The 12,841-nt window shown below is 40.6% G+C and overlaps 1 protein-coding gene across 1 annotated transcript; it reads left to right on the top strand.

Moving 5' to 3' along the window:
• Window positions 1-8,088: 8,088 nt before the first annotated feature.
• On the top strand, window positions 8,089-9,560 carry LOC111691550 (putative nuclease HARBI1). Its single transcript, XM_023454588.1, has one exon. The coding sequence runs from the start codon at window positions 8,283-8,285 to the stop codon at window positions 9,288-9,290; it is 1,008 nt and encodes a 335-aa protein (XP_023310356.1). The 5' UTR covers window positions 8,089-8,282; the 3' UTR covers window positions 9,291-9,560.
• The last annotated feature ends 3,281 nt before the right edge of the window (window positions 9,561-12,841 follow it).

The raw sequence follows: 12,841 nt of genomic DNA, 5'->3' as shown, positions 1-12,841 counted from the left end.
CTTTACATTTTGCTGGTGCCTCGCGAAACCAAGGTACCATAAGATACTGGCAATATGAGCACAACAACCCAGCGTCTTAGCTCCGGACTTACAACTCTTACAAGTTCAGTAATATCCAGCGATCGGATCTTCCATTTGAACATCACCATCTCCGTCATGCTCCGTCACATAAGCGATCCATTTTTGGTGGATAGTGGCATTTCTAAAACGGGAATACACTCTGAATCTCATGAACCCTGGATCCAGAACATGTCTATCCACCTGAAATATTTGTTCCTCACGGTTCAGTACGTCTTGAATATATGAAGGAGATAATTCTAATTGATAGACCCCCACTTTTAAATCCTTCAAATATTCAAGAGTAAGCTCTGGGAAATCCGCAAGTTGATCGAGGTCTAATCTTACCCAATCTGCGATCCTGCGCCGGTGTAGATTTTCAGCTTCAACTCTCGCCTGGACAACATTAACTTGTTGAGCCCTTTCTCGCATCGTAATGGCCAAATCCGCATCAGCACCAGCCATATGTATCAGGTCACGGTACCGATTGATAATTGCGCCAGCGATGCGATAAAAGTCACCAATGTTTTTCGTATGAGGCATTCTTATAACTCCGGCTAAGAACTTGAAAATACTTTTGATGTGACCATTTCGAGCTTCCACAATCCATCGTGTTTTTGTAACTAGTCTATTGTTATTGGCTTCCTCTCTGGTGAATTGACGTTGTCCTCTTTTCAATAATTTTGGCATATAATGTCGTATATCCAAGCGGTCAAGTAACTCGATGGCATCACGGTAACCTCTGTCCATCATCATTCAGGTGTTCCATGACTCGCAATTGATGGTTGCCGGGGCTTGCGCGCATGAGAGTTCTTGATCAGCATGAAGAGCACTTTAACATACTGTCAAATCAGCCGAGTTGACCGCGAGCATATCCGGTCAAGTACGTTAGAGAATGTGGAACTTGGAAAATCCATAAAAGTCCAAACACGTCCACCCAGCACCTTTCTGAGGCTCATAACTCGAAATTTAGAGGTTTTGGACGCTTGTGCCCATGATGACTTTTAATCAGAACCATGAATACTATAACATACTAAAAAATCAGCCAATTTAACCGGGAGCCAATTCCCATAAAGATTCTGGGGGGTCCTTTCTGAAAATGGAAAACTAAGCTTTCCGCGATTCGGCGTTCTACTCAGGTTGACGGCTACTCGGGTAAGGCGGACTTCATGTTGAGGAAAATTGCCGATCAACACTACTCAATCTCATGTGCGGGAGGTCGGCTTTTATAGCCGATTTGTGACGTAGATGAACGGTTCGTCGGATGTTAGTACGCAGACCCACAATAAATCCAGCATTCAGGGCATACATTACTAACATAGGAAAAGATAATAGTTCATCGGATACTTAACAGTTAAATTAATAAAGGTTCGTTACACCCCTCCCTCTTCGAAAAAAAAAAATTTTCCTAACAAGGGGTATGCGTGCTTTAAAAAAAATTAAAAAAAACTTCTATCACAAATAAAAACACTGTTTCTTGGGTATCATAGGAGGGTGGTGCCTTCTAAAGTGTTTCCGGCGGGTGAGCACAGCCGTGGATGAACCTCCTGGATGGGAGGTAAGGTCATCCGTTTGCCCTCGGGTGTTCGCAATGGTAAGTGGTAGCGACGGTGACTCGGCCAGTCAGGCGGCCGCAGTTTCCGCACCGGTAGGCCTGTCGGTGGGGCTGGGCCGGTCGGGTTCGGTGGAGATGGCATCCATCGTCCCGGTGTGATTGGCAGCGGAGTGGCGGCCAGTGGTGTGATTAATTGTGGCACAGGTGACGGTGGCGGCGGTGATTCGGGCAACGGAGACGTATCTAGGTTTAGCCAATACGTCAGACTCCCCTCTGGTGGACTGAAAAACTGTCAAAGATTTCTAGCAACCTCTGGCCTAAGGGATTCAGTGATGGCGTATCTATGATGGCTCTGGAAAAATATTTTATATTAGCACGCGGGTTTTCTATGGCGGAAATTTCGGTGCTCGGTAACGGGTGGCGTGACACAGCGTTTGTCACTTTATTTGTAACTTCTAGCATGCTCGGCTTCTGAGCACGGAATCTCTGTTTGATAAGATTCGGATTCGGCAATCTGAGAGGCTCTCTTGTTCTATCGGTTAGACCTTGAATTTCTTCCGATTCCCTGGGTTTGGTCTGGACAAATTCAGTAGCTTTCCCCTTTTGGGATTTGCTTAAAGTCGCAACTAGTGCTATGTGGGCGGTGCGGTGAACAATGGCGGTTGTGCGGTTCCCCATATGAACCTTTCTACCTTTCAGGTCGATTGTGCATCCATTGGCGGTGAGAAAATCCATCCCAAGGACCATATCGGTGGTCAATAGAAAATCGGAGGTAACTACGGTTGATAATATGGAGACTTGAATACGATACTCTTCGGTGATTCCAATAAGTGTTCCATCTGCCAACTCAGCCTTTGTCTGCTGTTTCAACGGCAACTTCTGGATTCCCCTTGCGCTGGCAGTAAGTAGCAGCTTTCTGGCTAATATAGGGTCGGACTGATCCTGTATCGACCAACGCAGAATAACTTCTGTCACATATGGTTACTACTTCACGTAACCGGTTATCCACACAGATGGAGTCGGTGGCGTTAATGGAGTAAAAATCGGAATTGTGGCTTCGGTTGGAACTCTCTAATCGATAATTGATTTGGCTTCCTCGTGGCCCTGTTCTTCGGGAGTTTTCCTGGTATGCGGTACATCGGCAATGTCGCGATTGAACTCCCTGTCGTTCACATCGTGAACAAAACAGTTTTGGTGGTTGTCGGCAATTAAATATTGTGTGTCGTTGTTCTCCACATCTCCAGCATGTAAGGTTGTTTCCTTCTCTTGGAGTGCGAACATAGGTCGGCGGCGGTCGATGGCTTGTATTACGTCCTGGTACTTCAGTAATACGCGATACAGCAGGAGCGGTAGTTCTGGACATCCCAATTGGCTGAACATTTTTATTCGGTTTATCGGACTTATCATTATCCGTTGGATTTGTTCAAACTCGTAGGCATGTTATAATAACTCGGTTAGACTGCTAATAGCATCTCTGTGGATATACTGCCGGTATTCTTATCTGAGCCGTCGATAAATGCACGTTAGTTCTCTTTCTCTAGAGAAACCTCCATGGCGTCGTATCATGGTCTACATGTCCAAAATGAAATCTTTGGCTTTGGTCTGACGGTTCTGATATGTTCTACTAATGACTTCCTTATGGTCACGGTAATCCAGTGGGTAAAAGAAAATTTTAAAATCTTCAAGGAAATCATAAAAAATTTTCCATTGGCTCTTATAGTTCATATACCATTGATTGGCTCTGCCTTGAAGTAAACCCGGCAGCGTCCTCAAAAGCTGATGATCGGTTATGCCATATTCCTCTTGTAGTTACTCAAATCTTTCTAGAAATGAGACTGGATCGGCTTTTCCATCAAACATAACGTTTAGTTTTCGGATTTGATTCAGAAGATCAAAGTCAAACGGTCCAGTACTAGACCTTCCTTTTTCAACTTATATATCCATCCTATTTTAGGGTCAGCTATTTCAAGGCCAACGGCACCTTCGTCGCCTTCGGTATTCATTTTGTTGCAAATGAACCTATTTCCTCTTATGGATACTGCACACTACCCTTAGAATTCGTAAATTCTTAGTTACGGCGATTCTGCCTACCGTAGCCCGTTTGTTAATGGTCGGATCTTTTCGGAAGTGGTCGGAAACGCTTCCTTGGCTCAAATTACTTACCTTGATCTAGACTCCTCACTCGATTTCAGGTGACTTCGGGAAACTTCGGCAAAGTTTGGCTTTTTGTAGAAAAGCACGGATTCGGGCTTCAGGAGCTCACAGGAGTCCTCTGAAATATTCGGAATTTCCAAATAAAAGGCAGTTTTGGAGATACGTAAACAGTAGTTTCGTGCTCGGTGTATCCAAAAACCTTAGGAAAACAATTTTTCTCTCTTTTCTTTAAATCAAATGGGTCTCTGCTCGGGCGCCATTAAATATGTGACGATCTTTCTGTGTGAGACCCGGATGTCCCACAAAAAAGTCACCGTCCGGGTAACAGCAGCGGAGAAAAGTGTACACCAGGGGTCTTGATCCCTGGTCGGTATTAACTTTCGGTGAAAGTTCGGAAAATGGAAAACTAAGCTTTCCGCGATTCGGCGTTCTACTCAGGTTGACGGCTACTCGGGAAGCCGGACGAGTCAGGAATTTCGAGAGGGCCAGGGACCAACCCTCGATGTTTCAGAGAAACGTGGTTCCAAGAACAGGCGGGAAAATGGCCGACGCTCTGTTCCCGAACGGACGGATAAGGAGAGCGCTGAGAACAGGCGGAACAGGGACCAACGCTCTGTTCTCAGACGGAAGGAAAGGATCTGGACAGTGCTGAGAACTGGCGGGATAGGGACCAACGCTCTGTTCTCAGACGGAAGGAAAATTGCCGATCAACACAACTCAATCACATGTCTGGGAGGTCGGCTTTTATAGCCGATTTGTGACATAGATGAACGGTTCGTCGGATGTTAGTACAGAGACCCACAATAAATCCAGCATTCAGGGCTTACATTACTAACATAGGAAAAGATAATAGTTCATCGTTACTTAACGGTTAAATTAATGAGGGTTCGTTACAATCTGTAATAATGGATCCTGTTTTTCCATTCTTTCTCTGTGGCATTGTTGAGCCTCCTCCCTATATCTTTTAAACAATACTGGTTCTTCACCGGTTTTCACTGATTTTTCTTTTCCTATTTTGTGCTTTGGTGCTGGTGGAGGTAGTACGAATGTTCAAGTTATTAGCTTAATTGGAAATATCCAAATTTTCTTTATTTGACTACTAAAAAAAACACTAAATATTAATAAAAGAAAAATATATAAATTTACCATCAGTGACTCATTTGTCGATGATCCATCCAGGCTACTACATGTAGAGAGGGTTTTTTTCTAGAAAGGGTATCCATTAAATCATAATACTCCCAGTGAATAGCTCCCCTGCCACTATGTGTCAACAATTTTTTTTTTCATATTCTTAAATTTATTTTCGCACCGTTCTGTTGTCACCGCATATCCAGTTTTCTTCACCATTAGTTCTGAAATTAAGTTTCATATCTTCCTGTTAGATGTGGACTTGTCTTCAAATTGGTGTTTATATTCTTCATAGCAACTAAGAAGTAATTTTACATTTGATTGAGTCCAGTGCAGCTTTTCATTAATTGTATCTACAAACAGAATAATCATTAATCGATTATTCGTAATCAATATATTTTAATACTCTACTAATATTAGGAGAAATGAGGGTCAGGATTTATTACAATATATTGGTTGATGGATGAACAGCCATTATTAATAACTGGATACAACTGTAATATTAAATAATCAATTAATTGCATTATCATATCTTAATTATTCCCCATTACTATTCTACATAGTTTATATATTGTTGATGTATACATTGATAAAACTTACAAGTATTTTTTGGAATTTCCTGTGTATCAGGTTAATCCAAAAATGAAATTTTTGGATTCTATACAAACGAAAATCTGATTCACTGCAGCTTTCGGTACTGTACAATAATTTGCCCTAGAAAAGAAAGAAACATACAAATGAAACAAAAACGGTAATTCTGGTCTGGTCGGTCTTTCGGACTTACGGCAGCAAGTTGCATTGGATGCCCTTAGAAGCGGTTTCGGTTCGGCGGAAAATGTCCGGGAAATAACATTGCACTTCTCTGGATGCGGCCAAGTGTCCTGGATGCGAGCGGAAACGGTGTTGAGGACCTACGGATAGACGGCTTCGGCTGGGGTGGCATGCGGGCGGTTTTTGCATGTGCAATCTTTGGACATTATGCCGTATCTTCCACATCGGGGACAAAACAGGCGTCGTGTCCGGGTGCAGGTTTGGCGGGAATGGCCAGGATAGCCACATCTCCAACATAACTCCCAACGATCCACGGGTAAATAAAGTGGACAATCTCGGCGGGTTGGTGGTGAGGTCGTTTGCGGATCCTCCCACTTGGCCTAAACTTGGTGGATTATCTCGGATGTTACCTCTAGTGAGTCAGTAACCACGGTAACTGCTTGGGAGGATATGGGTTGAATACCCAAATCGGGCTGTGTTTGCGGGGTTACTATGAGCGGCGTTTCGGTGGGGGAGTTCGGCAACTTCCATTCCATAGGGACGGTGTGGGATAGTTCCCTGGACTGTTTGGTCGTGATTTCCTTGGAGATGTTCCGTGACGGTCCGGGTTGGTCAGTATCTTACTGCAGCGCGTCTTCCAGCGCTAATAAGACTAAATCCTGGTCGGCCTGGGACACATGGTGCCTCTATCTGAAAGAAGATTTCCGTCTGGAAAATAAAAAAATCATCTTTTTATAAAATAAGTTTTATTCCTAATGCTTTATAAGTTACAATAATAAACAAAATAAAGAGGACGGAAAAGAAAATATAATTGTTTTTTTCTTAGGTTCGGGTGCTATTTTTCCCGGGGCCACACTGTCACCCATTCGGTTCTCCCGTCCCCGGTTTGATATCGGTACCTCCATCTGTCTGTCGGGAGTACGCCAACGGGACCGACGGCGGAGACGACCTGGTACAGGGCGTCATCCCATTCCCATGTCCCTGTGTTCCTGGAATTCACAGAGCTTCTCCAAAAACTCCACGGGATCGGTCCTTCCATTGAAGTGCAGGTTCCACTTCCTCACTCTCTCGAATAGTGTACTAATGCTGAGCGGGGCAGAAGGGTTGCTGACCAGCGGTCAACTTGCTGTGGTCAGGACGACAAGCGGCGGTGGCGGTGGTACGACGAAAGCGGGGGCGGTGTGGCTTGGTTGCGGAGATGCACATCCGTCTGTAATGAACCTTACCAGTCGTCTCTTCTTCTCTTCTACGGTCCCAGAGACGTCTGGGCGAAATTTCTCCAGTTCCATGTCCAGTTGCTCCTTTCTGAGCTTCTATATCCAGCTCAGTCGGAAATCTGCGAAGTCGGAGCTTCCGGCTTCTACGGGTGGTTCAGGGTCGGTCAGGATTCGGGTTTCTTCGTTTGACATCATGTGTCCTTCTGCTCTCGGTGTGGTGATGGCTGCGGAATTCTCCAGTTGGCACGTCTGTTCGGTCTGCGGTCTTAGAACCAACTATCCAGGTGCTATCTCCTCAACGCTTGATTAGTTCGGGAGTTACTGCTAAACGAGGGGTCACAAGCCAGGTACGAGTTGACACCGGATTTTTCGAAATTCCGGGTAAAATCCGGGGTGACGGGTTCGGTCTCTAATATTTGGTCGGCCGGATTGTCAGGGATCGCCGAAGGCTGGTTCAGGGTTCTCAGCAATTTTTCAAAACCAAATTCCCTGACATTTCCAGGTTTTCCCTGACATTTTTAAAAAATTCAATTCCGTGACAAAAAGCAAACGAAATTTATATTTTTAAAAACTTAAACCAAAATAAAAACAAGTCAAATGATAAGGTATAAATGGGACCATTTGATGACAAATAAATGACATGAATACTTTTAATTTTATTAAAAATATTTAATTCAGCATTAAACATATACGATGTTAAATATTAACAAATATAAATATCTAACAGGAGAATTAACAGAAATGTCAATAAATACAACAAAAAACAATAAAAATAGATTTCACTGAATAACAAATATATAACTTTAATATATTTATTATAGGATGTGGACAACATTTCCTTAAATATTTTTTCTCAAATGAGCAATTTCTGTGTTTGTCTATTTTCTTGAAGAACTGTTTGCAAATTATTGTATTTTTCAATGGCTTTATGCCGTTTAACATGTGCTGCACTATTGAAATGGCTGGAAACAGCACGTCGACCCATATTGCTTAATTCAAATGTTTTATAACATAAACAACAATGTGCCTGATATTTATTTTTTTCTACCGACTTCAAATACTTTTTCCACTGTACTGGAGCAAGTTTCTCATCAATCCAGTTGTAATTAAATGTCGTTTTTCGTTGAGACATTGGGTGGTATTAATAAAATTAAGCACATACTTTTTACTTCAAATTTTGGAGTGGGTTCTTCATTTGGTATTAATAAAATCGTAGAGGAGATGCTTAGCAATGGAGCACCTGCTAGTTTTGTAAGTATCTACTTAACACTGAGTGCCTACTTAAGTTTCGGTATGAATAAAAGTAAGTATATGCTACACAAATGAAGCAACTACTCACAATAATTTAAGGTACCTTGGTAGGAAGCTCAGCATCAGTAATAACTGTGCTTTCGGAAATAATGGCCGAATTTATGCCTATTGCTCGTGCAAGAAAGTATTATAAGGTTCGAAGAGACTCTCGGGATACCGACTATCGAATTTTGTATCGATTTAACAGAAATAACGTAGAATGGCTTGCTCAACATTTCCTGGGAGATGAGTTTGAAAACAGAGGTGGTGCTCTAACGACCACTGAGAAGATGAGAATTTTTCTTCGTTATGTCGGCGACCCGGGATTTCAAAGTGGCGTAGGTGAGGACATTGGGGTGCACCAATCAACGGTATCATTAACAGTTTCATCAGTAATAGATGCTATAATACGAAAATCAAATATATGGATACAGTTTCCGTCAACTACTGAAGCGTTAGAGCAAGAGAAACATAAATGGCAAGAAAAGTATAATTTTCCTTCTGCTATCGGTGCGATAGACTGCACTCACATTCCTATCATTAAACCGGCTGTACACGGAGATGAGTATGTCAACAGAAAGGGGTTCTGCAGTCTAAACGTTCAGGCAACGTGCAACGTCCGAGAGGAGTTTACAAGTGTCGATGCGTCTTGGCCAGGAGCCGTTCATGACTCACGCATATGGAGAAATTCTGCCATTTTTAATATCATGCGGTGGAATACAGCTAGTGCACTTCTTCTTGGAGATTCAGGTTATGGACTTACCCCGTGGCTTATGACTCCATACAGAGACCCTGTCACTCCTGAGCAAATTACATATAATAGATGTTTTACTCGAGAACGTGTTATAATAGAAAGGTGTTTTGGCCAAGTTAAACAGCGCTTTCCTATATTGCAAAACAAAATTCGAGTAAATACAGGAAAAGTTCCGTCTCTTGTATTAAGCTGCTTTATTTTGCATAATATTGCAAAACACCTCAACGATGAAGATTTTGAAATTTTTGAAGATGCCAACAATAATGGTGATGATTTACAGATCAATGTAGATTATGGTGAGGCAGTTGTGCGTCAGAGAGGACAACTGAGAAGAGATGCAATAGCAAGAATAATTCACGGTTAATACTAAGTAAGATGCTGTTTGCATTTAGACTGTATTACATATATCTTTTTATCAAGTATAGAATGTTCTTCATTCATAAACTGTAGCATAGTACTTACTATATTTCAGTTAAATAAAAAACCCAGTTAAATTAATGAGTATTTAATATCAGTTCTATAAATTTATAAAAATAGGGAAGTTTTCATCGATGTTTTCATTGTCCGGAATGTTAAGCAGTATTGCATCAGTCGCATCTCCTTGAGTATTAGGGTTGACCTGTTCCATATCCTTTTGCTGTTTTTTCTGTAATAGCAGTTCCTTTGNTACTATTATTATTATTATTATTATTATTATTATTATTATTATTCAATTTGTTCAAAATGACTCCCTTGATTGCTTATACTAGCTCTAAACCTGCCCTGCACACTACCGCTTGTCTGTAAGGGAATTTTTAAATTCATCGTTTCCCAACGCATGGATTGGAAGAGCTGGACCCATTCCATGGCCACCACGCTCCTCTGACTTAACACCGCTCGACTATTATGTATGGGGACGTGCAAAGGCTTTGGTTTACGACGAGGAGATAAGAAATCGAGACCATCTTATAAATAAAATATATTACGCTTTCACAAAAATTAAAGAAGAAATGCGGCTTAAAACAACGACAGTGGAAATCAGAAAGAGGATTAGAGCTTGTATAAGGAATCAAGGGAGTAATTTTGAACAAATTCCATGAATAATAATAATAATAATTTTACTTACCTTATTGTTTTATTTTATTTGACCTTTGCATAAATGGTACCTTTGTTAATAAAATCGCTGTTTTAATATTTTTTACATCCTGTTATTGGTATTATTATACCGTTAGGAAGAACGGTAGTTAAGGAAGTTTTTAAAATAATTTGAAAATCTAGGAACCTTTAATTCAATAAAATAATGTGCTTCAAAATTTAATATTGACTTCTTTTTCGTAGGTTACCTTGATTTTGAAATGTCACATTTCACTTTTTTTAAACTTTAGATTTAACCAATATTTTTTTTATAGTGGCTCAAACATCGTTCTTGGTAAATAACTTTGTTTCAGTTTTATACCACCGTTATAAGATGAACAAATTAATAATCATAGGTCAATTTTTGGGTAGAGTTGAAAAAATACAAAATTAAAAATTAAAAAAACAGTCAACTTTGGACTAGGCTAAAAGTGGTGCAATGGGTAGGAAACAGCCCCACCTACCACCCCTTAAAATCATTACATCTACCTAGGAAACACCCTGTAGAGTTGCATACAGAATGGGAGAACGAAAAAGAAATGAAATAGCACAGAGCTTATTATTATAATCGTATTGTATATCAGTTTTGAATCAATAAAAATTTTATTTACACTTGCTTTGAATGGGTAATTTAAGTTATATTTCATCTTGTTTTCTCATAAGCTTTTTTTATTAGTGTTATGTTCTGATATGAAACAGCTAAGTAATTCACGAGTCTTGTCTAAAATTATTTGAGGCATATTCATTACACAGGTAGTTAAATTATTATTTGACGTAGGTATTAAAAATCTGTACACCAGTGAGACAATTGTTTCTTTAATACTTGATATTCCAATAGCAAATTACTTAAAAATAATTACTGTATATCAGCTGTATTAGAATTACAGATTGTAGGGGAATTAAAATGGGGTTGTGTTTTAATTAAATGTACTAAAACGCTATCTTTTTTTGCATTATTTTAATGAATAAACTGTGAACTTAAAACGGAAAAACAAAAGATAAATAATATAACATTAAAAATATTTACGTACTTCTTAAAAAATATTTACATACTACTCAGAATCAGATCGTTTTCTTTTGTGGGACTGGATGTCCACATATCTTTCAAATTGATTACGTAATCTCTCTCTCTGCTCATTTTGTGTTTTAAATAAGTTTTCAATTGATTTCAAATGATCTTGTCTTTTTTTTCTGTCAGATTCATACTGTTCTTTGAGAAGGTTTATGAGTTGAGTATTAGCACTTTTGGATTTTACCGATTTATTTTCAGAGTTAAATCGGTTTTTTGTTTGACTTTTAGATGATTCATTGTTTGAATTTTCATCATCTACTTCATCTAATGAGTCTTGTGTATTTGCAGGATCAACTTTATCTTTTCCCCCTAGAATAGTATGCATTAATTCAAAAAAAGGTGGCGGATCCTTGTGTCTTTCGCCTGTTGTTTTCATATGTCTCATATGATTTAAATATTGCTTTTGTAGATTAGCAAACTTAAGTCTACACTTTTCGATTTCTTCTTTTCCTTCTCCAACACAGTAACCCTTAAGGTTCATTTCTTCAGCAATTTTCAACCAAAGTTGCGATTTTATAGTTTTCTCGTCATTAAATTTCTGAGAATATAGTGTCATAGCTCATCTACTGTTCCATCGGTCTGCAAATTCAGTCGTCGTAATTCCAGTACTAGACCTTCCTTATTCAACTTATATATCCAGCCTATTTTAGGGTCAGCTATTTCAAGGCCAACGGCACCTTCGTCGCCTTCGGTATTCATTTTGTTGCATGTTGCATACTGCACTACTGTTAGAATTCGTAAATCCTTAGTTACGGCGATTCTGTCTACCGTAGCCCGTTCGTTAATGGTCGGATCTTTTCGGGAGTGGTCGGAAACGCTTCCTTGGCTCAAATTACTTACCTTGATCTAGACTCCTCACTCGATTTCGGGTGACTTCGGGAAACTTCGGCAAAGTTTGGCTTTTTGTAGAAAAGCACGGATTCGGGCTTCAGGAGCTCACAGGAGTCCTCTGGAATATTCGGAATTTCCAAATAAGAGGCAGTTTTGGAGACACGTAAACAACAGTAGTTTCGTGCTCGGTGTATCCCAAAACCTTAGGAAAACAATTTTTATTTCTTTTCTTTAAATCAAATCGGTCTCTGCTCGGGCGCCATTAAATATATGACGATCTTTCTGTGTGAGACCCGGATGTCCCACAAAAATGTCACCGTCCGGGTAACAGCAGTGGAGAAAAGTGTACACCAGGGGTCTTGATCCCTCGTCGGTATTAACTTTCGGTGAAATTTCGGAAAATGGAAAACTAAGCTTTTCGCGATTCGGCTGCTAGGGAAACCGGACGAGTCAGGAACTTCGAGAGGGACAGGGACCAACCTTCGAAGTTTCAGGGAAACGGGGTTCCAAGAACAGGCGAGAAAATGGCCGACGCTCTGTTCCCGGACGGACGGATAAGGAGAGCGCTGAGAACAGGCGGGATAGGGACCAACGCTCTGTTCTCAGACGGAAGGAAAGGATCTGGAGAGTGCTGAGAATTGGCGGGACAGGGACCAACGCTCTGTTCTCAGACGGAAGGAAAATTGCCGATCAACACTACTCAATCACATGTGTGGGAGGTCGGCTAGATAATAGTTCATCGTTACTTCGGTTAAATTAATAAAGGTTCGTTACAATCTGTAATAATTGATCCCGTTTTTCCATTCTTTCTCTGTGGCGTTGTTGAGCCTCCTCCCTATATCTTTCAAACTATATTGGTTCTTCACCGGCTTTCACTGATTTTTCTTTTCCTATTTTGT

Source organism: Anoplophora glabripennis, unplaced genomic scaffold, assembly GCF_000390285.2.
Source record: "Anoplophora glabripennis isolate ALB-LARVAE unplaced genomic scaffold, Agla_2.0 scaffold339, whole genome shotgun sequence".
Taxonomy (NCBI): Eukaryota; Metazoa; Arthropoda; class Insecta; order Coleoptera; family Cerambycidae; genus Anoplophora; species Anoplophora glabripennis.
Note: the sequence above shows the minus strand (reverse complement) of the source record. Positions and strands in the feature narration are given on the sequence as shown.

Bases quoted from the DNA above. Each gene is read 5' to 3' on its own strand.
- LOC111691550 (XM_023454588.1), top strand. From the start codon at position 8,283: ATGGCCGAATTTATGCCTATTGCTCGTGCAAGAAAGTATTATAAGGTT.